We start from the raw sequence: 25,498 nt of genomic DNA, 5'->3' as shown, positions 1-25,498 counted from the left end.
TTAAAAGAGCTCTTTTCATAGCCAAATGTTTATGATGTCATTCCCTGCCACTTTATCTTGTTACTATGCTTTTCCTCACTCGAACTCTGCTATGTTTAGTTACATCTTTTTAAATTCTGGGCAGGTTATGCCCATGACCTAAAGGAAGCTTTGATTCTCCTTTGTAAAATAAGACAATCAAATCAGGTGATTTTTAATGTTTCTTCCAGACCCAAAATGTCTATGAAAGTTGTCTCTCCTTTTCCTCTTCCACAATTGTTCATTTTTTTCACCTTTTATGTCTGTTTAATCCCTGTACTCTGCAGAGTAGCAGAGTATTTGTTAGTTTCTATTTAGTCTTGTAGTCTTGTTTCAGTGGCATAGTTCTTACCAGTGTGAGGTACATATCAAAGGAGCGAAATATTTCAAGAGGCAGAACACTAACTAGTTAGTAATTTGTGAGAGGCAATCTTCTCAATATAGAGAATTAACTTATATTGTACTAAAATAGAATATGCAAGATCTTTAGTCAGCTTATTGTTTTTGGCATTTTATTAAAAAGATTAAAGAGTGCAAGAAAAGCTTGAGCTTCTCCCACACACTGTGATGGATTTCTCACCAACAGAGAAGCTTTGCTTTTAGTTTTACATGAAATCCCTTTATTGGAATCAAAAAGTAAATATTTCAAATTTGAATTATAATCAAGACACAATCATAAACATGTTTATACAGCTTTTAAAGTGCAATTTCATTTTTTTCAGTAACAAAGTGGAAATAATAATATCACGAGGCCCTTTAAATCAGGATGATGCTGCTTATTATAAGACTTTATTTTTTCCAAAAATATTTATGCATACTACCTTGTAAAGATGCATAATTTGTGAAGTGAAACATAATCTGTGATACATAGGCAATTAATACAAAGGAATGCTGTCAAACTTTTGGTTTCAGCCTTTCTGATCATGTTAGAGAAGAATATAATCTCTAAAGAAAAAGAAATGACAAAGAAAGAGGAAGATAAACAGCATCAAAGGAAATATTTTAGGGAGATTTCTTGCTTTCACCTATAAGTCTTAACATTTAAAAAAAATGCTAACTCCAATATTCAGGGACAAACAGTAAAAACATTAGGTAATCAAGATAAACTTTCATATATGTAAGACTTTATACAAGAAGGTACAAAGGTTAAATTATATTAAACATATAAAAAAATTCAAAGAATTTTTAAAAATTGTATGATATAGGGGAAGCTATATGTTAAGGAAAAGATAAATTGAAATAATTATTGTAGGCAACTAAATAAATATTAACTTTTCAGAAGTGTAATTTAGCCAGGAGCATGTTTATCTAAAGGAGTGACTCTCTCAAGGGCATGTTATATGATAGCACAGCAGGTACAATCAAAGGCTACAAGGCCTAGACTTTTGAGAGTTGTGATGTTCACACGTGCCCTGAGATGAGGCTTGGTACAACTAGTTCCATGTATTAAAGGACATTCTTACTTCTTAACATTGAAAATGACCCAAAGAGAAAGTGGCGGGAGAAGGTGAATAGGGGTAATTCCACAGTCTATGTAATGATAGACCATTGTTGAGTCTTACAATACTTTAGGCCTAAAGATTGCACTATATTTTTTCTAATGGTTACTTTTTAAAACAATTTTAAAATAGCAATTTTAGCATGAACTGACTATACCTTTAAGTGCACATTATACTTGTGTTACAGTATTCTTGAAAACAACAACAAAAAAAATATGAACAAATAATGTTCCCATAAAAGCAAGGTAGAAAATCCAGCTCTTTAAAGGCACCAATTCAATGTGTGTGAGAGATTCATTAAAATAATATGAAAGTATGTTATTAGTGAATGGACTTGTTAAATTATTACATAAACATGTTAGGTAGTAAGTTGCTCAGAAGAATTTGATATTAGGAATTCTTAATTATGTAGTTTCTTTTTCTGTTTTCTGCTTTTTTATTTTTTGCTTTTATCACCTGCCAATCTTAAACTGATTTAACAAAGATAGAGGAAGGAAAAATATTAAGGACACATGAATATAAATATAAAGAACAAAGTTATTTATTATAAGTCTATAATTGTAAATGCAGAAGAGTATCCATTTTTAAACTCTGATTATCACCAACACCCTGAACAATGAATTCCTATGCATTTTTTTTCTCTTATGCAATAAAATTCAACATCTACTAATTTTTTTGCAACTTTAATGATTTGTTTTACCCTAAATCAAGAGTTCTCAAACTTTTTTGGATCACAGCATCCTTAACTGCTCAGCAATTTTTCACAGTCCTTTTTATACAGAAGGAAAACATATAAGGGTTTCACTTATTAAGTAGTTAGAGGTTCAAAAACTTAATAGTAATAATTTGTGTGGTATACAACCAAATCCCAAATTTTCATTGTAAATGTACAATATTCTTAGTGCCTCTGTGAGACTGTTGCAGTGTCCTGGGGTACAATGGTGTAGTTTGAAAAATGTGAACTTTAATCAGGAAAATTCTATATAATATTTGAAAACTATGAATGTCATCTTAAAAATCTTAAAGAGAAACTAATTCCATCATGTGTAAGAATACAGTTGAATCAGGTAGAATCATAAGAAGTAGAATAAAGAAGAAACAAAGAATACCTTGAAGTTTTATATGCTCTCTACACACACACACACACAAACACACACATCTTAAGATGACATTCAGGGGAGAAAAAGAAAGTAAGCATCTAATATTTTACTTTTTTTTGGAGTAAAATAAGCTCCAAACACTCAGCTAAGTAGGCTATATAAATGCAAAAGGAAGTAATGATAAATTTTTAATGGTCGATGACAATTGATCAGAAACATTCCTAAATAATTGTTTTATCTGTGGGCTCTGATCTTCAAACAAAATCAGAAATGTCCCTAAAAATACTCCTATCTCCTTCCTTTCTTCTCCTCAATCTAAGCATAGCTTACTTTTTCTCTTTGGGCTGCCAAGTAAAGTTTAGCAGAGAAATATCTGTTTGTCAGCAGAAATTTGACCAAACTGAGTTCTTTGGTATGTAATTTTTGTATTTCTACCAAAGAGGAAGAAAGAAAATGCTAGGAGAAAACAATTGGAGAAAGTAATCAGATGTTTCCATGGAGCCCATTGTAAGGCAAAGACTATTTTAGATGCAAAATAAGTATGTATTTGTGACCTTTCTTTACACCACAAATAAACCATTAATAAGTTTCTTTGTAACAGAACAGGTGCAAAGTTAGACGCAACAGTATAACATCAACTTTCAGCTGTATGGCTTTGGAAGATTTTGCTTTTTTTTTTTTTATTTCAGAAGCTTTTGCTTTAAAGCTGTATTAAATAGGAGGAGAGGTTAAGAGGTTGTTGAGGTAGAAGGCAATGGCTTGAGTGGTGGAAACTAAGAGCACATCTATCCAGAAAGGCAGGATAGAAAATTATTGTGAACACAAAGATTCATTCCGTAATGGGGAAAAATATCCTAAAACAATAGGAGGACTTCTCTGATTAGAACTACAAATCACAAGACAAAAAAGTTAAGTTTTCATAAATATTGACTTGTAGCAATCAAATTCGGTCATATTCTGACTTGTGAATCTAAATTCAAGTTGCTTTAGTATAAAGCCACTCACTCATTTTACCTCCCTAAGGACCACATAAACTTGAAATTAGAAGAACAAGCTTTGGGAAATTTTAAGTCAGCTATAAAAGCATTAATTAGATGATTATAAGTGATATATTGGGTAAAGAAGAAAGCATGTAAATAAACCGAACTACCAAAAAAAAAAAAGTTTTCTACAGGCAAATCTAAGGGTAATGGCCACATGAAACAACTCTGCACAGTTGGCATTCATCACTTTGTTCATTTCCTTCTCTAATGCCCCTTTCTACCTTTTCATCCCAGATAGATATACATAAACATCATTAATATTTGCATTCAACTAGCAGCCAATTAATAACAGAGATATAAGTTAATAATGGTCCCAGAGGTATTTGCTTCTGAATGTAAACTATTGAAGACTAAACTTTCTTTCAATCAGCCTCAAAGGCAGTACTTCTCAACATTGCCTACAGATTAGAATTACCTAGGGAGCATTTAAAAATCTGATGCTGGTCTCCCTGGTGGCAAGGGGTTAAGCACAGCATTATGAAGCTAGCCACAGCCACTGCACCACGGGTTTGATCCCCGGCCAGGGAGCTACCCAAATGGTGCAGCAGACCTCTCCTGATTCGCCCACTGCTCCTCTCAGCAGTGTATTTCAGTCAATCTGCCTGTTCTGTTCCCCACTCTGTCTCTGGTGAATCCTCTCACCCCACCACCCCACCACCCCTCTGGCCTGTACCCCAGTTCTTATATGCATAAATAAATAAATCTTAAAAAGAAAATCTGATGCCTAGGCCACACTACTAACCAATTAAGTATTGTTTAAAGTTCTCCAGGTGATTCTGAGTACAGCAAAAGTGAGAAGCACTGGTTTAGGAAAGCATTGAAAAAGAAAGCCATTTCCTATAGGTGAAACACTACATGATATGCACATCAAAGACATCTTTACAGACACATCACCCAAAGCAGTGATAGTGAAGGCAAAGATAAACAGCTGGGACTACATCAAATTAAAGAGCTTCTGCACAACAAAAGAGACAATAACAAAAACAAAGAGAAACCCCACCAACTGGGAGAACATTTTTGCACACAACACTAATGATAAAGGACTGATCACAAAAATCTACAAAGAACTGATGAGACTCAACAAAAACAAAGAAAATAATCCTGTCAAAAAATGGGCAGAAGAGCTAAAAAGAAACTTCTCTGGAGAGGAACTGCAAATGGCCAACAGACATATGAAAAAATGTTCAACATCACTTGTAATCAGGGAAATGCAAATCAAAACTACCATGAGATACCATCTTACACCAGTGAGAATGGCACATATTAAAAAAACTAGCAACAACAAATGTTGGTGAGGATGTGGAGAAAAAGGAACTCTCCTGCACTGTTGGTGGGAGTGCAAACTGGTCCAACCACTATGGAGAGCTGTGTGGAGATTCCTCAACCTACTAAAGATAGAGCTCCCATATGATCCAGCAATTCCACTCCTAGGTATTGACCCAAAGGACACAGAAACACCAATTCCAAAGAGCACCTGCACCCCTATGTTTATAGCAGCACTGTTTACAATAACTAAGCTTTGGAAACAGCCCAAATGCCCAAAAATAGATGACTGGATCAAGAAGATGTGGTACATATACACCATGGAATATTACTCAGCATTCAAAAAAGATGCAATTTGCTGCAACATGGATGGCGCTGGAAGGGATCATGCTCAGCGAAATAAGCCAGAAAGAAAAAGAAAAATACCGGATGGTCTCACTCATAGCAGGAATCTAGAAAACTTAAATAAGGGAAGAGGAAAATGAATAACTATAAGAAAATGAAAATCAAAATCAACAAAAAACTATGAACCACAGACATTCTATGGGGGTGTGGAGGGCGGGGAGGGGAGGGATTGGGGTCAAAATAAGGGGGTTGCAATTGTATGGGGAATATAAAAATAAAATTTATTTTATTTAAAAAAAAAAGAAAAGAAAGCCATTTCAGGCTAAGCAAAAGAGACATTTTTAAGTGGAATATATCACATAGCTATATTAATGTTACCAAATGATAAACTAGCTCTGTTCAAGATAAAGGACAACTTTTATTAGAGAGAAAATGCTATATTTAAAAATCACAACTATGGTAGAGGATTATTAGGGATTTGGTCTTTGGTGTGGTGTGAATACATACAATGGTAGAGGTGTAAACCTATACTCCTAAAACATATACAGTGGTGTAAATCAGTTACCTCAATAAACATGATTTAAAAAATCAAAATATAGACTTACTATGATCATTATAGGTATGCTAAGAGTTTGGTTATATATATATCACACACATATTTACAAGTCAAGGAATATATGAAGCAAAAAATTACAAAATATTTAGAGAAGTAGTACCAATTGTGATTTAATTGGATGCTTAGCAAAGACTTGGCAAAAACCAAGTCCTAATGCATCTAACATGTAGCCAGGGAATACAAAAATAAAATTTTTAATTGCAAAAATATAAAAATTTTTTAAAATAAATCACTAGAGACTCAGTTTGTAAGTCTTGACTGAAACAAGTTACTTCACTTGAGTTTTATCATATGAATAATAATAGCAATGCTTAGCTCATGGTTCTGTGGAGGATGATCAAAGGAGGCACAGCACCAGAAAATGTTTTATAAACTGTAAAGTTTTATTATTACATAGCTAAGGAGAACTATTTATCATTAAAAAGATTAGCTGTAATGTGGACTATAACTTTAACATGGATCACTACCTAAAAGGCTTGTCACTTTGTTTTAACAGGCATTTACTTTATAAAATCTAAGTGTCTAGTCCAATATTTCTCAAAGATGGTTCCCAAACCAGTAGCACCAGCACCATCTAGAAATGTGTATGAAAGGCAAATTCTTATCATCTGACCCAAACCCACTGAATCAGAAACTGAAGGCAGAACCAACAATTTTGTTTGCACAAACCCTGCTAGTGATTCTGATACATACTAAAATTTGAGAATAAAACATCTAGTCAAACATTAATAAAAAGAGACTATATATGACTAAATCAAAGGACGTATATACAATTTTTAATATTTGAATCATTAAAAGGTACACTGCCACAAATTACTACAAAAAAAACCTCCTAAAGCCTTATATTAAAATATAATTCTCACTCCCAATGCAAGCTTTATCAATGAAGACATTACAAATCCAATGATAATATGGCTCTCTTTTATTCAGGATAACTGAGGCTTAAGGGAATTTACTTTCAATCATAAGATGTCTATATTTAAAGAACTTGGGTTAAAATTGGGGGGGTATATGGAGGAAGAATAATTCTATTATTTGAGATCTGCACTCTATAGCCTAGGAAATATTTTCCACCAATTCAAAATAAAGAAAACAAAAAAGAGGAGGTTGGTTTTACTTATCCATGCTAATAAAATTATACTGTCTCTGGCAATTCCTTTGTCCCACCTCATAAAAAAAAAAACAACTAGCAATTCTAAACCTTCATTTCCCACACTGAAGGAACTAGCACAAATATATAATTACCCAAATAATTAATTCCTTCTACTCATTCATTCATTCATCTATAAACTCCAATACAATGTCTAGTATGTTCCAGATAATGTTTTACTCGGAAAATGAGTCAAGAAAATGCAAACTTCATTCTATGCAGGACACAGAGAATTCTATGTATCCAGAGGTAAGTTTCAATATTTCTATAAACCAAGAGAAAGGTACTCAATTTTGAGTATCAGAATCACCTTGAGAGCTTACAAGAACACAGACTGCTGGGACCTCCCTGGTGGCACAGGGGTTAAAGTCTCAGCACTAACAAGCTATCACCAGCCACTGAGGCATGAGTTTGATCCCCACCAAGGAGCTAACCCACATGGCTCGGCAGACCTCTCCTGTTCCGCCCACCCCTCAGCAGTGTATTTCAGTAGATATGCCTGTTCTGCTCCCCACTCTTGTCTTTGATGAATTCTCTCATCCCCCACACCTCTGGCCTACACCCTATTTTCTTGTATGTATAAATAAGTCTTAAAAAAATACACACATAGACTGCTGGACCCTAGCCAAAGACTTGCTGTTCAGTAAGTTTGAGATGGGGACCACAAATGAGCATTTCTAATCAATTCTCCAGTGATGTTGAAATTGCTGGTCCAGGTACCACACTTTGAGAACCACTTACTAAGCAAGACAAGTGGCAGCTGTTCATACTAGATCTGCCAAATTTCAAGCACGTACATCTTTCTTCCAAAGAAGGCAATGGACTCATAAGTGCTGTCACAATCACTTACATCTGAGCAGAATTCCTGTTCCCAGAACCACCTCAAATATCTAGCAGTCAATAGTTCCAGAAAAGAACAAAAAAGTATAAATAACAATGAAGAGAAAATTCTCCTTCCAGGGTCTTTTCTCCCTCCCTATCTCCCTATTTCTCTTTTGTTTTAACACCTATCACAAGAAATCACTTCTGTCTAATGATTTCTCAACACAAGCTTTATTGAAAAGAGTAACACTCAGATTTTTTATACTTCTCTAATAAAATCACAGTTTTTCTTCTAAGTTCAAGACTAAAAAATAACAAATTTAGTGCTAACAAACTTTTTTTTCCCCACTGTTGTTGAACTATCTCCTTTTTGAACAAAAGAATCATAGGGTTAGAGGAACATTGAGAATTCACTTAATCCCTCCTTGGCCACAGACAAGACTGTGTCTAAACTATCCCCAAATATAGCAATTTTCAGTACAAAGACAAACAGGCACTAAGAATTTCCCATTCAACATTCTGTCACATACTTGAAGATACTAATATACTTTCCCTCAGCTTTCTCTTCTCTAAGTAAATCAACCTCAACATTTAGAATTTCCTCAGCAGATTTGCTAAACTTTAAATTATTTTGAATTATTTAATAAGTTTACCCCACCTTATCTCAGAGTCTGAATTGTGTATGTTATGTTATCATGAAGAATTTTTTGGTATATGAAAGGGAAGGTTATTGATTGAATAAAAAGGTATGTAACTAAAATAAAGAATGATATATGCATAAATGCCATGGAAATACAATACAATGGCATTCACTGGAACAACTGATTTCAAATATCCTTTATTTTATTAAAAAATACTAATGCCCTATCTTTTAAAAAAACTTTGCATTACAAATCACCAGCCATTTCACATATAAAATGGATGGGAATTAGAGATCTTTTAAAATAGACTACAAGTTATAAATAACCATTTTTCATAATACTTCACACTGGAGAAAACATTATTATTTGATTTTTTGCTTTTTAAGTTTTATATCATGATGACCCACTAAAGTGGGAAGTGTAGTTAATAGCCTAATTCTATGTGAGTCTAAAAATACTGAACTATTGTAATGACAATCATTTCTATGAAAATAACTCCTCTAATTCAAGCATTGAGAATCAGAGGCATTTATTCAGTGAGTACAGAAAAAGACATGATAAAGTCTAGGTGAATTTATATGTTCATGAGTAGATTGAGATCAAAATATAGGTAATACATTGGAAAATGGGGTAAAATGGAATGAATCATTTTATTTCAACTTCTCCCATTCTGATTATCACTATTCAAAATTTTATCTTTGCTGTTGAAATGGTGAGGTGCTCCAGCCTAGGCCTGAGTCACAGGTTTGTTTCCTTGCCTATTGGGATCAAGGTGTACGGTGGAGGCGATGCATTTAGTCTCCAGAGAGAAGGAAGATGCTGCTTGCACAGCACTTCTACTCACCAGTCCATGCAGCAGCAAGGGTGTTGGCTTTGAAGGAAGCCAACTGTCCTGCTCTCCCAGCCAGAGGTAAAGAATTGCATTGGTGGCCACTAGAGGGAGGAGGATTAGGAATAGAGTAAATTGTGGGGAAAAGGCACCCATGAAAAACGCACATGGGACAACCAACACATCACCAACCACCGCCTAGCAGCTACCTCTCTGAGGGACTACAATGGGGTCAGCATACACCATTAACCCAGAGACCCAGACACAGTAATTATTGTAGTATCCCATCTTATAACCCCTTAATTTTGATGGCTGGAGAAGGGAGTTTGAATAGGATTGTGGGAAACACACAAGCACACAAACACAAAGACACAAGCACACAGACATACATTCTCATCCCCCATTACAAGAAGTTGCATCTGTGGCGTCTGATTCTTGCTCATTTTTTTATTTAAAACTCTTGATGTTCTTTACCAAGAATGTGTTCACGAAAAGCAAACAGCCCACCTTCAAGATAGTCTTGGGAGAAGCACCAGCAGAGACACTCATTGTGCCAAGATGTATTTTACCAACAAATCTGTACAAATTACATGAGGTTAAAAACAAATGGAATATAATATAATTAAAGCAAAGTTTCTTTTGCTAAATTACAGCTTGAAGCAAACCTGCAAGAAATGTTTCCAATTAGCCTCTTTAGCAAACACAAAGCATAGCTCAGAATATGTTTTGCTTTTCATCCTGCCCTCTGGGTGGGCTGCCTAGTGGGTGTCTTACCTCCAGCACAAGTAGCTGAGCACTCTGACCAAGGCTGATGATTCCATGTAAAACCAACTTCATTGTCCCCACTGCCAGTCCGAGTGATAGGAACGTTGAATTTATACCTAATTCCCAAATTCTGTTCCTGAAGCAGAACCTGCCATTGAAAACAACTGGTGAAGATAATTAAAATACAATGAGCCTTCATTCTGGCATTTATTATATCTTTCGAAGAAGAAATGTCATAAAGTAAGTCTTACGGGAAAGTTTAAATAACTTCTGAACACATGCAATTATGATGAATTTTTCTTCCATTTTCATGCATAGTTTGGAGCCATTCCTCTCCTCTATCTTGTTTGATTATAGAAAATTGAAGCAGGCATTGAAAAGATCAATGCTCAGAAGGAAAGAGCACTATGGTCTTACCTTTTCACAAATTTTGTACACTTTGGTAAACCATTTTACCTTTATTTACATTAATTTCACTACCTATAAAACAGGTAATAAAGCTTGCTACTTCCTATTTGACAGGCAGATTACAAACAGTAGAAATGAAGCGGCAAAGACATTTACCATGACGATAAGATTTTCTGAAGTGGGACCTAGAGCTTCCAAGGATTCTGGTTCATCTGTTGGTCTCTTGTAGTGAAAAGCTGTCCCAGCAACATCAAACTTCCTAGGCCAATCAATAGTCCAAGCACCATTAATATAGTAATCATCCCCTTCAGATTTCAAAGCTAAAAACAAAAACAAAAACATAGGACACCTAAAAATGCAAAACTTCATTTTCTAAAATATCAACAATTAATTATTGCACTGAAGTATATAATAAATACCTACTTCATTTTAAAGAGGAGATTCTTGATCTTTCCTTAAGTACAAATTAAAATAATTGTTCATGAGAATGTCAAGAAGATATTAAGAAATTATTATTTATAAAAATAAATGAATGGTTTATCTGAAGGAATATAAATGTGGAACTAACAAGGAAAATTATGACAAAATGAATAGCTGAGATGGGTGTGGCAGGGGGGAGAAGAATTTCCTGTGCAAATATTAAAATAGTAATTATAAGAATATGGCTTGGGGAGAACCTGTGGTACTGACACATAGACTGACAGCTAAACAATGAAACTAAACAGACAGTTAAGAAATAAACCTAAGTACAGATGGGAATTCAGTATATGACAAAGGAAGCATCTTAAATTAGTCAAGGAAAAATAATGTGAAATGAAACGAAGACAAAAGGTTATTCAATTGGCAAAAAAAGAGAAAAATTGCTGAATTAATATCTCATTCTTTATAAGAAAATAAATACCATAATTCTACTCCTGGATTTACATCCAAAAAAGGTGAAAATAGGTACTTGAACAAATAATTGTACAGACATACTCACAGTAACGCTATTTCCATGAGCCAAAGATAGAAACAACACAAATATCCTTCATCAGGTGAATAGATAACTAAACTATGGTATACACAATATGATGGAGTAATAGTCATAAAAAGGAATGAAGCATGACATACATGCTTCAATATGAAAGAACCTCAGAAATATCATGCTAGGTAGCAAAGGCTAGACAGAAGAGGTCACATATTATATGCTTCCATTTATATGAAATATTTAGAAGAGATAAATTCATAGAGACAGAAAGCAGACTGGTGTTGGCTAAAGGCTAGGGAATAGGCAAAATGAAAATAACTGCTTAATGGAATCTTTAAAATAGTTCTATGTTATGTGAATTACACCTCAATAAAAAAAAGTTTTAAAAAAAGAAAGAGTAAATGCCAGGTATTTTAGTATAAACTTTGTAAGAGTATAAAATGTCAGGAGAAGATGTGGAAGAAACTTTTGAAAATGCTATTAAAATATGGAAAGCTTTCTAAGTATGGCAAGAACCTCAGAAACCATAAAGGAAATGATTAGGACATATGCATGCATAATTTTTAAAACCTCTACAGGAAGAAAAAGGTATAAAAACTTTGAAACATGTGACAGAAAAGGGTTCTTGTGCTGCTATATAAAAGTTCCTATAAATAAATGACAGTAATGATTTTCATAATGTATCATGTTTTGATAGTAACAAAAACGTCAGTTTGATTTTTGGTTAGAATGATAATGTTTCAAAAGTTTATATCAGATCAGATGAACAAACAGCATAAAAGGGCTGAAAAGTTCATGGTATAGAGAGCTTTTTTTTTTTAAAGATTTATTTATTTATGCACACAAGAGCTGGGGTACAGGCCAGAGATGCAGGGGGGTGAGAGGATTCACCAGAGACAGAGTGGGGAACACAACAGGCAGATTGACCGAAGTACACTGCTAAGGGGAGCAGCGGGCGAATCAGGAGAGGTCTGCTGTGCCATGTGGGTTGCTCCCTGGCCGGCTGGGAATGGAACTCATACTGCAGTAGCTGTGGATTGCTTCACAGGTTGTGTCTTAACCCTTCGCCACCAGGGAGGCCCCGTATAGAGAGTTTTTGACTCTAGATTTCTACCACTTGTTCTTATTATTATAGATCATTTCTATCTTACCCCTCTTTCCCGCCCTACATCTGTCTGGCAGCTATAAAGTGTACTTTCTTGACTTGAGATATATTGTGAAGATTCATATATCAAAAAATAAATCTAATTAACCTTTGAGACAGGAATATGTCAACCAAGTTTAAGGATTGTTTGGTCTTGGATTCTACTTGTATTTAAAAATTTATTTTCAGCTCTCACAATCATTTACTATCTCATAAAAACATCAAGATTATAAGGATATCTGAACCTTTATAATAGGAAATTGTAACAATAAAAATAAAAAAAAAGTCCCCTACAGCTTGAATCCTCCTTCAATTTGAATTCTCTCCACTATCTCAAATACTAAATGAAGGGCCGTTAACTCATGTTTGTGGAAGCTATAATGTAGTTCTTAAAACACCAAGCATTTAAGAAAAACTGAATAAGAGCTGAATAAGGGAGGAGGGTATGGCATTATGGACAGAGAATTGTCAAAATAAAAATCTAATGCTAGAAATTTTGATTTTGTTTCGAGTTTTCATGACATAGAAACGAGTAAAAATGCACTGTGTAAAAATAAAGGAATCTCCTTAAATAAAGGAAGGAAGAGCCTGATAATACTGATGTTCTACCTGAAGAAGCTTTCTGGATGTATTCTCATTTTTAAAAGATTTAACAGAAACGAGATGATATTTTGAAAGGAATAAACAATCATTCAAGTCTTACTATGGGTCTCTAGGGAGTATAAATCTTCCTGAAAGAATAAATCATCAAATAAACAGATTTCCCATTTCTTTCCATGTTGAAATAACTGGTGCTGGACTTGCCCACCAACTGAAAACAACTACAAGACTCATAAAATATATGAATCAGTTGTCCTTAGACATTGGCCAGGACTGTGAAACATGCAAGAAAGGAAACAAGGTGAGTCATAGCTCTCTTCCTGAAATCATTTTCTGTCAGTGTAGAACAGGAGATGCCAAGCAGGTCATGGTGGTTTCATTGAATTGGAAGACAGAGATCAGAAATTGGGAAGGCTAAGGTAACTTCAACTTGAAGAGCCAGAAAACTACACCAGAATGAGGAAATCTGTTGCTGAATGTAATCTGTGTATGCATATGATAAAATATTATAAATCCAGACCCCTTTTATTCTCTTCCCCACCCCAAAAAATGACTAGTCACCTATAAGTAGAACAATTGCCAGAGTGGAATTCAGAGAGTTTCAACTACCAGGGCATTCACTAGAGACCAAAGAGGAATCATCCCTTCGTAGTATGGCTGAGCAGGCTCTAAAATAACAATTGTTCTAAACTCACCTAAACAAAACTCAAAATCAAGGTTTAAAAAGATTAAGCTCGTTGATAAATTACTCATCACTCTTTAGGGGAAAAAAAAAAACCAAAATCCACCTCTCTCTGCTTTCCCCTAAAATGGCAAAAGTGAATTATCACAAATACTGCATGTCCTGTAAAACTGAAAATATTCACTATCTGAACTTTACAGAAAAAAGATTTTCAAGGTTTCTTCCCCCAGCTTCTAGAGACTACAATTTAAGAAGCAAAGATTGTTAGGCACAATGAGGAATCAAAATCAAATTACACAGTCTATGAGACATATTTTAAATTCAGAGATACCTACATGTGAAAAGTGGAAGAATGGAAAAACATTTAGCATGGAAATACTAATCAGAAGAAATATGATGGCCAGCTTGGTATCAGACTTCAGGTCAAAGAATATTTTCAGAGGTAAAGAACATTTGGTAATGATAAAATGCTCACTATATCAAGATATCTAACAATCTTAGATATCTATATACCTAACAACAGATGTGCAAATTAAATAAAGCAAAATCTTATAAATTGAGAGAAGTAAGTAAGTCCATAATTCTAGATGGAGATCTCAACAAGAAACTTTTAGTAGCACTGCTTAAACACAAAGGCAGAAAATAAGTTAGAATATAGAAAAAATAAACAAAACTTTCAGTCATTAATCTAACTGGTATTTATGTAATATCAAACCCACTATCCAGAATATACATCCTTATCAAGTGCATATGGAAAATATGCAAAATAGAATTAAATTACAAAACAGTAACAAAAAAGATCTGGGAGCCCCCAAATATTTGGAAATTAATAATACCTTACAAGCAATGAGTCATAAGGGAAGTTAAGAAAATTTTTTGAAGAGGCAAGCTTTATTTATTTTTTTATTATTTATTTATACATACAAGCACTGGGTACAGTCAGAAGCACGGGAGGGTGAGAGAATTCACCAGATCCAGAGCAGGGAGCAGAGCAGGCAGAAGGACCGAAGTACACTGCTGAGGGGAGCAGCGGGCGGCAGGAGAGGTCTGCACACCATGTGGGACCCTCCTCTGGTGGCTGAGGAGCAGCCGGGGATCAAACCGGTGCCGCAGAGGCTGCGGGCAGCTTCGCAACCCAGTGCTCAAGCGCTGCGCCACTGGGGAGGCCCAGAAAATATTTTTAAATGACATAATGAAAACCAAGATTTCAAAACATTTGAGATGAAGCTAAGGCAGTGCTTAGAGGGAAATTAATAGCGCAAAATGTTTATTTTAAAGCAGAAAAACATTTTTAAAATCAATATCATTAGTTTCTATCTTGAGAAGCTAGAAAAATAACAAATACATAAGGTGAATAGGAAATAAAGAATGAAATCAATGTAATTGAAAGTGGGCAAGTAACAAAAAAAATTATCCAAGCCAAAAGCTTGATCTTTGAAAAGATCAACAAAATTAGTAAGTCCCTCATTAGAATAATTAGGAAAAGAATATGCAAATTATCAGTGCAAGGAATGAAATAAGGGCCATCCCCAGAGATCCTAAAAGAATAATAAGGGAATAGTATACAAAACTTTATATCAAAAAATTCTACAATTTTATAGCTATTACAGAAATTTAGATTTTTTTAAGAACTTCCCATTAATAAAATTCCAGTAAAGATGGCTTTATAATTAGATTCTATCCAACATTAAGAAATAATACCAATTTTTCCCAGACTCTTTAAAAAATAGAGAAAAGAACACTGCCAACTCATTTTATGAGGTCAGATTTATGGTGATATGAAAGGCAATAAAGATATTACCAAGAAGACATGAACACAGATATAAAAAGATAAATATTCCTAACAGAATTTTAGTAATGAATTGTAATAATATATATAGAAAGGATTGCACACTATGACAAAGAATGCTGGACTGATTTAACATCTGAAAACCAATCAATACATTTACTGTATTAATAAGGGAGAGGAGAAAACAGTAAGACATGATGATGAAATAGATATGGAAAACCTGGACACCCATTTATGAAGAAAACTCTCAAAAAATTAGAAATAGAAGGGAACTTCAGCCTTGTAAAAAAAAATTACACAAGTCTTCTAGTAAACATCATATTCAATGGTAAAATAACTGAACACATACCCTTTAAAATCAATAATGATAAAAGAATTACAGGTCACCTAACTTTTATTCATCAGTATACCAAAGGCCTATTATAAAAGCAATAGAAAGGGCCTCCCTGGTGGTGCAAGGGGTTAAGACACAACCTATGAAGCTATCTTCAGCCACTGCAGCACAAGTCGATTCCCGGCCAGCCAGGGAGCAACCCGCATGGCGCAAGCAGACCTCTCCTGACTTGCCCACTGCTCCTCTCAGCAGTGCATTTCAGTCAGCCAGCCTGTTGTGTTCCCCACTCTGTCTCTGGTGAATCCTCTCACCCCCCACACCTCTGGCCTGTACCCCAGTTCTAGTATGCATAAATAAATAAATCTTTAAAAAAAAGCAATAAAAAATAAATAGAAGGCATAAAAGTTGGAAAGACAGAAGTGAAATTGCCTTTAAAAAAGGATGATTTGATAATTTGTGTTGAAAATCCAAAAAAAAATCTACAAAATAACTATTAGAAGTAGTGAGTGAGTCTAGACAGGCATATGAGTCGAATAAAAAAAAAATTAATTGTATTCTTAGGCAATAACAAACAACTAAAAAATAAAATTAAAAATACCATTTAAAATATCATCAAAATACATTAAATATTTAGTGATAGGGCCTCCCCTGGTGGCACAGGTGGCTGAGAGCTGCTCTGTGAAGCTGTCCGCAGCCTCTGCAGCAAAGGTTCGATTCCAGCCAGCAGGGGAGAAACGCACATGGGGGCGGCAGACCTCTCCTGTCTCACCGCTGCTCCCCTCAGTAGAGTATTTTGGTCAGTCTGCCTGTTCTATTCCCCTCTCTGTCTCTGGTGAATCCTTTCACACTCCTGCGCATCTGGCCTATACCCTGGTTCTTGTATGCATGAATAAATAAATCTTTAAAAAAAAAAATTAGTGATAAATATTTAGAAAAACCATTAAGAAAAAAATATGCAAAATCTGTACACTAAAAAATAAACATTGGCGAACAAATAAAAAGATAATATTCAGGTAAATTTTTTCATATATTGGAAACTAATATTTTTAAGATTTCGATTTTCCTCCAATTGTTCTATAGATTCCATTTACTCACCTTTTATAGAAATTGACACATTAATTCCAAAATATGTAGAGAAATATAAAGGACATTGAAAAGCAAAGAAAATTTTGCAAAAGAACAAATTAGAGGACTAGCACTTCCTATTTTTAAGACTTAGTGGGAAACTATTAATAATGTATTTATTTATTAATAATGTATGTTATGCATCTGAAATTAATATGCTATATGTCAATTGTACTTTATAAAAAAATACAATATGGTTTTGTTATAAGGAGAGAAATTGTATTTCAATGGGATTTAACAGAAATAGATCCATACCTGTTCAGCTGATCTCTAAAAAAATTGTGTTTATGGTAATTCAGTGAGGGAATTTAGTCTTTTTAACAAATGGTGTTATAGTAATTGAAAACCCACATATATTAAAAAAAACACTGAACCTCAATCCTGACTTTACACCCTTTATAAAAACTCAAAATGGATTGTATATCTAAATGTAAAGGCTAAACTATAATTTCTTGATGAAATATGAAGATGATCTTTGCAACCATAGGGTATGCAAAATTTCTAAGGTAGCACATGAAGCACAAAACATAAAAAATTAATCACTTAAAGTTCATCACAATTAGAGGACATCATTAAGAACAAGAATAAGCCACAGACTGGGAGAAAATATTCACAAAAGATATTTTGAGACTTATATCTAGCATATATAAGGACTCATAACAATAAAAAATAATTAAAAATAGACAAAATATTTGTCTTTTTTAAAAAAGAGGCCAGAGGTGTGGGGGGTGAGAGGACTCACCAGAGACAGAGTGGGGAACAGAACTGGCAGATTAACTGAAATCCACTGCTGAAGGGAGCAGCAGGCGAGTCAAGAGATGTCTGCTGTGCCATGTGCGTAGCTCCCTGCCTGGGGATCGAACTTGTGCTGCAGTGGCTGCAGATAGCTTCATAGGTTGTGTCTTAACCCCTTGTGCCGCCAGAGAGGCCCCAAAATATATTGGTAAATTAAAGACTGATAATACCAAGTACTGACAAACATGTACAGCCAAAGGAGCCCCTGAAACTCTTCTACATTACAGATGGAAATATAGATAATAAAACCAATTGGGGAAGCAGTTTAGTGATTTCTTATAAAGTCAAACAAGTACTTATATAATGCAGTCATTTCACTCCAAGGTTTTTATACAGGAGAAGTGGAAATACATATTCATACAAAGCATTTCTATGACTGTTTAAAGAGTTTTTATTCATAATAGTCAAAGACTGTAAATGACCCAAATATTCATCAACAAGAGAATGGATAAACAAAGCATGGTTTCTCCAGAAAAAGGGATACTATATGGCAATAAAAAGGATGAATTTCAAGGCTCACAAAGAAAAAATGGGAGAAAGCACGTATAAATAGGATTATAAATGAAAGTGGAGAAATCACAACAGACTCAGTAGAAATCAAAAGAATAATAAGAGTAATAAGATAATTCACCACAACCAAGTAGGATTTATTCCAGGGACACAAGGATGGTTCAACATCTGAAAATTAATCAATGTAATCCAACACATCAACAAAAAGAAATATAAAAACCATATGATATATCCATAGATGCTGAGAAAGCATTCGACAAAGTACAATACCCATTTATGATAAAGGCCCTTGAAATTCTCGGGATACAAGGACTATACCTTAACATCATAAAGGCCATTTATGACAAGCCCACAGCCAATATCATTCTCAATGGTGAGAAGCTGAAAGCATTCCCATTAAGATCTGGAACAAGACAAGGATGTCCACTCTCACCACTGCTTTTCAACATAATACTGGAAGTCCTAGCCAGAGCAATAAGACAAGAGAAAGACATACAAGGAATCCAAATAGGCAAGGAAGAAGTCAAACTATCACTATTTGCGGACAATATGATAATATACATAGAGAACCCCAAAAACTCCACAGAAAAACTAATTAAACTCATCAATCAGTTTAGTAAAGTGGCAGGACACAAAATCAACCCACAAAAATCAGTAGCTTTCCTATACACAAACAATAAATCTGAAGAAGAAGAAATCAAGAAAACCATTCCTTTTATATTGAAACAAAAAAAATCAAATACTTGGGAATAAACCTAACAAAAGAAGTAAAGGACCTATACAAAGAAAAATATAAAATACTGTTAAAAGAAATAGAAGACACAAAGAAATGGAAAGACATCCCCTGCTTATGGATTGGAAGAATTAACATTATCAAAATGGCCATTCTACCAAAAGCAATCTACAGATTCAATGCTATTCCAATTAAAATTTCAATGTCATTCTTCAAAGAAATAGAAAAAATATTGATGAAATTCATATGGAGCCACAAAAAACCCCTAATAGCCAAAACCCTCCTGAAAAACAAAGAAGGGAATGGAGGCATCACTCTCCCAGATTTCAAACTATACTACAAAGCCATAATAATCAAAACTACATGGTATTGGAACCAGAACAGACACACAGACCAATGGAACCGAATAGAAAACCCAGAAATAAACCCACAGATTTATGGTCAACTAATCTTTGACAAAGGAGCAAAGAATATGCATTGGAGCAAAGAAAGTTTGTTCAATAAATGGTACTGGGAAAACTGGGTCACTACATGCAAAAGAATGAAACTTGACTACTACCTCACACCATGCACAAAAAACAACTCAAAATGGATTAAAGAACTAGACTTAAGACCTGAAACCATAAAATATGTAGAAAGAAATATAGGCAAAACACTACATGACATGCACCTCAAAGACATCTTTACAGACACATCACCCAAAGCAGTGATAGTGGAGGCAAAGATCAACAGCTGGGACTACATTAAATTAAAGAGCTTCTGCACAGCAAAAGAGACAATAACCAAAACAAAGAGAAACCCCACCGACTAGGAGAAAATTTTGCACCCAACAATAATGATAAAGGACTGATCACAAAAATCTACAAAGAACTGATGAGACTCAACAAAAACAAAGAAAATAATCCTGTCAAAAAATGGGCAGAAGAGCTAAAAAGAAACTTCTCTCAAGAGGAAATACAAATGGCCAACAGGCATATGAAAAATGTTCAACATCACTTGCAATCAGGGAAATGCAAATCAAAACCACAATGAGATACCATCCCACACCAGTGAGAATGGCACATATTAAAAAAACTAGCAACAACAAATGTTGGTGAGGATGTGGAGAAAAAGGAACTCTCCTGCACTATTGGTGGGAGTGCAAACTAGTCCAACCACTATGGAGAGCTGTGTGGAGATTCCTCAACCTACTAAAGATAGAGCTCCCATATGATCCAGCAAATCCACTCCTAGGTATTGACCCAAAGGACACAGAGACACCAATTCTAAAGAGCACCTGCACCCGTATGTTTATAGCAGCACTATTTACAATAGCTAAGCTTTGGAAACAACCCAAATGCCCAAAAATAGATGACTGGATCTAGAAGATGTGGTACATATACACCATGGAATATTACTCAGCATTCAAAAAAGATAAACACATGCAATTTGCACCAACATGGATGGAGCTAGAAGGGATCATGCTCAGTGAAATAAGCCAGAAAGAAAAAGAAAAATACCAGATGGTCTCACTCATAGCAGGAATCTAGAAAACCTAAATAAGGGACCAGGAAAATGAATAACTACAAGAAAGAAAAAATCAAAATCAACAAGCAACTATGAACCAGATACATATTATGGGGGGTGGGAGGTGGGGAAAGGAGAGAATGGGGTCAAAATAAAGGGGTTGCAATTGTATGGGGAATATAAAAATAAAATTAAAAAAATAAAAAGGATAAATTTCAAATACAGTCAATAATATAATGAATCTCAAAAATACGCTGAGAAAAAATTCAGATGTAAGAGTACTTACCATATGATACCCATTTGTGTAAAATTTCAGAAAAAAAGTAAAAGTAAAACACACAATGTCAGAAAAGAAAGCAGTGTTTGCCTGATGCTAAGGCTGGGAAGGATTTGACAGCAAAGGGTAATGAGAGAATGTATCGGAGCCATAGAAATGTTCTATGCCATGGTTGTGGTATTTATTTGGATACACAGAGAGAGATGTATATACATTTATACTCTTTGAACTGTCCACTATATGTAAATTATACCTCAATAAAATTTATCTTAATAAAGCAAAGAACCAACCCATGAAGAGTAAGTTAAAAACTAATATTTTTGTTGTTGCTGTTTAGGTCGTACATGTGGTCCTATAAAATTGGAAAATTCCTTCATTTTATCATACTATCTCAAAGTATTACGTCTTTTCCTCTGTAATACTGCACTGTTTTCCTAATTACTTTTTAAAATCTAGCAAAATACTTTTCTTACCAATATAGTTCTTTGATACAGAAACTTCTCTGATTTCAATATGAACAGACCCTCTTGGTATCTGCACAACCTCCATGTAGCCTGGAAAACAGAAAATAGCCAGTAATAAGCAGCCTTGGTCAGAAAATTAGTATTTAATAACCATTTAGTATAACACTTTCCTTAGTCTTCCATTCTTTCTTTGACTTTGCATTTTATAAATTATGAAATATTGGCAAATTCCCCTTTGGGTTCATGAACGTATTTAGAATATTTTTCCTTTTTTTCTAAAATTATTTTAATATATCTTCAAAACCTCAACATGTATGTTGGTTTATGGTTACCCTCACTCACATCAACACTTCTGGAAATTCCCAACTTAAAGAAATGTGGCTAAATGAAGTCAAGTGAAAGGAAATAATAATTCCTTAAAATATCTTACATAAAGCCACATTCAATACTTACAAGGCTAAAAACAATTTGGGGAAAAATCATTGTGTGCCTAAGAAATCTAAAAATATGGGGAGGGAAGTCAAATATTTGGCTATTCCAAGTACACCAGAGGTGTGAGGAAGCGTTCTCTCTACACACTCACCTCCTCTGGGCAACGAATCATTGAAGAACCCTTCAATGGCATCACATGTGCTTCCATCCCCTCCACAGACTCGACATCTATCTTCCCTAGCATCGGATCCCAAAATATTATCACAACCTACATGCTGAAAACAAAGAAGAATATTCAGTGTTTCAAAAAAGGAATTCTAAGAACCACAACTGACCAAATGAATATGTTTATTTACTTGCTTATTGATTTCCAGTAAAGGAAATCAAACCAGGAAATACTTTCCTCTTTCCACTTTTACCTTTAAAAGCTTAGAGGGAAAAAAAAAATCTGATCCCCCAGGAATGAATACCTATATTTCTAACCTAGGTTTCTTCATTTAGAGACACCATGCTCCAATTCTTAAGATGTTATAATTTGTTAGTAATGGACTTTTACTTATGCCTCAATTAAGAAATGCAAGAACTAAGGAAAATGGCACATGGTCCTCCACAGTCTTGAATGAGCAATATAGTTTACCCCTTTTAAATAACTGATTTTGTTGGATATCCAGTTGTTAGTGTCAAGGATTAGTTGTGGAATCCATAGCCGAGCAAATCTTCAAAATTGAATACCTGTTTCCACTAGCTAAATAAAATTGCCATAGACAAAGTGGAGAAGCAAGCATGCAATTTTAGAAGCTGAAATTCTACCTTTTCATTTTGCATTTAATCATAAAAATGTGAATTTATGTTTTTATGCAAATTTTTCATGTAGTTACTTTTTGTACATATTTTGACATTTGAATTTGTACATTTGAACTTTAATCATTGGTACCAGCCATGTAATCTCATCTGTACTTAGGTCTTGTTATCTACAAAAACAATACTGTCACAGAATAATTCTTTCCTGAAGTAAAAACAGTAAACACACACACACACACACACACACACACACACACAGGATCATCAGAAACATCTGTAGACAAGTAGCCAGGACAAAAACTTTTGTAAGAAATTATGAGACTTAGTGTAATAGTGCTTTTATCTCTTCTTTCTCAGTTTCTAGGGCTTAGTTTTGTGTTTCTCTTTAAAGTAAAACAAAAACAAACAAGGAAAAAATGCTATGAAAACAGTGGTTTTGTGGCTTTTCTTATTATGATAAGATTCAAACACAGGTCTAAGAAAAGAGCACAGACTTACTTTTACAATTTCAACCAGTCTGGCTAATTCTCTAAAGTAAATTCTTTAATAAGGTAAAGTCTAACTCTATAATTAAAACCATTGTAAATGCTTCAAAAAAGTCAAAAAGGAGGACCCATAACTGTTTCACACTTTGAGGAAAAATTATTCTATGAAATATATCAAATAATCTTTCCAATGAGAACATATGGTAGCCACATGAAGCAAAAGTGAATCCTTGTTCCTTCTCTTTTCTATCATATTGTTTGTGAACAGAACAGAAGAATAACAGAAATTAATGTCCAAAATATTTTCTTAGTTCTAGCCATCACTATAAACATAATTAGAACAACAGAATAAATCACATTTGCATGGTACTTGAATACGAATGGTCCATTCTATCTTTATATCATTCTCACTGGAAATTGAAAATCTCTCTAAAGCATAACTCTCTTTACTAAAACTGGGCATAGAATGATTAGCAGGTACTATCTGAGGAAAAAAGGCAAGTTCCAAAAGCCTCAAGAAAAAGGTATGAAATTCATAGTCCGAGCAACCTTGCATTCTCCGTTGATACAGATATCCAGTGAATCTGCATTGCACTGAGTCCCATCAATCACTGCAGGGGCACGTTCAGTGTAGAAATTATAACCTTCAGCCAAGCAGTTCAATGCACAAGGTTTTACCCCACCTGGACAAATACAGTAGAAGAGAAATAAATGAAGTGGTTCTTCAAGAAATTTAGAAGAATTCAATATCCTTAGAAATTTATGATTCACACAGACAACATTTCCTATTACTGGTTTTCTCCTCTTCCAAAATTTTATGTTTATTTTCATTGCTAGTGCAACATGAAAAAGAGCCTGCTAAAGAGTGTTAGGTTTAAGTTTTTCAGGCATTTTCAATACATATTTCTAATATATTTTAAATCAAAAGGCTTCACAGTGGATTTTTGACCCAAATGTTGAAACAAATAGATGGGGGGGGGAGATTTTTGAAAAATTATTAAGGAATTAAAGTTTAAGGAGACTTAATAACACTTACAACAAATAGTGACTACTGACATGTACATCTATTCTACTTTAAGTAGGAATATGGTAGTTGTAAAATAAAAGTAAATTTGTACCTGCTGTAAACATATATTCCACGAATGTGATTTTAGTTTGAGAAAAATTCTTATAATTATGTCAAAGATAAAATCAGATATAGCATTAAACTGGAATAATGAATTAGATATAATAATTTTATTTTGTGACTAAATGCATATAAGTAGAGAATTTTCATTTTGTCATTGCAATTTGTATTTTTAAAGGTTGATGTGAAGAACTAATAGAACTAATAGGCATAAAGATCAGTGATTTAAAAAAAACAAATAGCACATATACTATAACTTACAAAAGAAGGTAAGAATGGTCGAAAATCACATGACAATGTGCTGAACATAATCAATGATCAGGAAATATAAATTAAAACTGCACTGAGATACCATTATATAGTCACCAAAAGAAGACTGATAATAACAAATGTTGGCCAGGATGTGGAGCAAAAAGAACACCCATACAATGTTGGTAGGAGTGTGATATGATACTTTGGAAAAACATCTGGCAATTTCTTTTAAAACTAAACTCATACATACCCAATTGCCCAGCAACAGAAACCATAAGTATTTACACAAGAGAATAAAGATATATGCCCATAGAAAAACCTGTACACAAATGAATGTCATTGCAGCTCATTCATAGTAGCTGGAAGCTAGGACCAACTCAGGGGTCCATCAAGAGCAGAATGAAAAAATATATGGTCATTACAATGGAATACTATTGAACAATAAAAAGGAGTGAAAGACTTTCACACATAGTAATGTGAATGACTCTCAAAAACATCAATATTAAAGAAACCCTGCACAAAAGATTAAATAGGGCATGATTTCATTTATATGATACTTTAGAATAGGCAAAATGAATAGAATAGAGGTTAAGAAAAATATCTGAACAGTAGTTGTTTCTTGGAAGAAGTAGGTAGAGGCAGCTATTGACGTGGAAAGACTTTGAGGATTATGAGAATTTTGGAGGTAGTAATGTTTTATATCTCAATAGGAGTTTACAGGTCTATGCATTTGTTAAAACTCAGGGAAAAGCAGTTAAAATTTGTACATTTCATTGTGCTTAATTTTACCTTAGGACAAAAAAGAAAATAAATACTGAACTGTGGTTAGTGTTATGCATCTGAGTAGAAAAAAAGCATATTCATGATTGCAATTTACTTTGAAATGCAATCAAAAAATAGGATGGATAATGAATAGACAGATGACAGGATATGTCATAAAGAAAGTAGAGTAAAATGTTAATCACTAACTGTGGGAG

General features: G+C 34.1%; 1 protein-coding gene across 1 annotated transcript in view; it reads right to left on the bottom strand.

The window, feature by feature from the left end:
* ADAMTS6 (ADAM metallopeptidase with thrombospondin type 1 motif 6) overlaps nt 1-25,498 on the bottom strand; it is a gene marked incomplete at both ends in the record, with an annotated part of 225,092 nt that overhangs the window by 40,762 nt on the left and 158,832 nt on the right. The window contains 5 exons of the mRNA XM_084234291.1: nt 10,101-10,239; nt 10,656-10,819; nt 21,435-21,515; nt 22,009-22,132; nt 23,693-23,826. Of these exons, the coding sequence (XP_084090417.1) occupies nt 10,101-10,239; nt 10,656-10,819; nt 21,435-21,515; nt 22,009-22,132; nt 23,693-23,826 (642 nt within the window). The remainder of the gene's footprint in view (nt 1-10,100; nt 10,240-10,655; nt 10,820-21,434; nt 21,516-22,008; nt 22,133-23,692; nt 23,827-25,498) is intronic.

The sequence above is a fragment of the Talpa europaea genome (genome assembly GCF_964194135.1).
Source record: "Talpa europaea genome assembly, chromosome: 5".
NCBI classification, from domain to species: Eukaryota; Metazoa; Chordata; class Mammalia; order Eulipotyphla; family Talpidae; genus Talpa; species Talpa europaea.
This window is presented reverse-complemented; position numbering and strand designations above follow the sequence as displayed.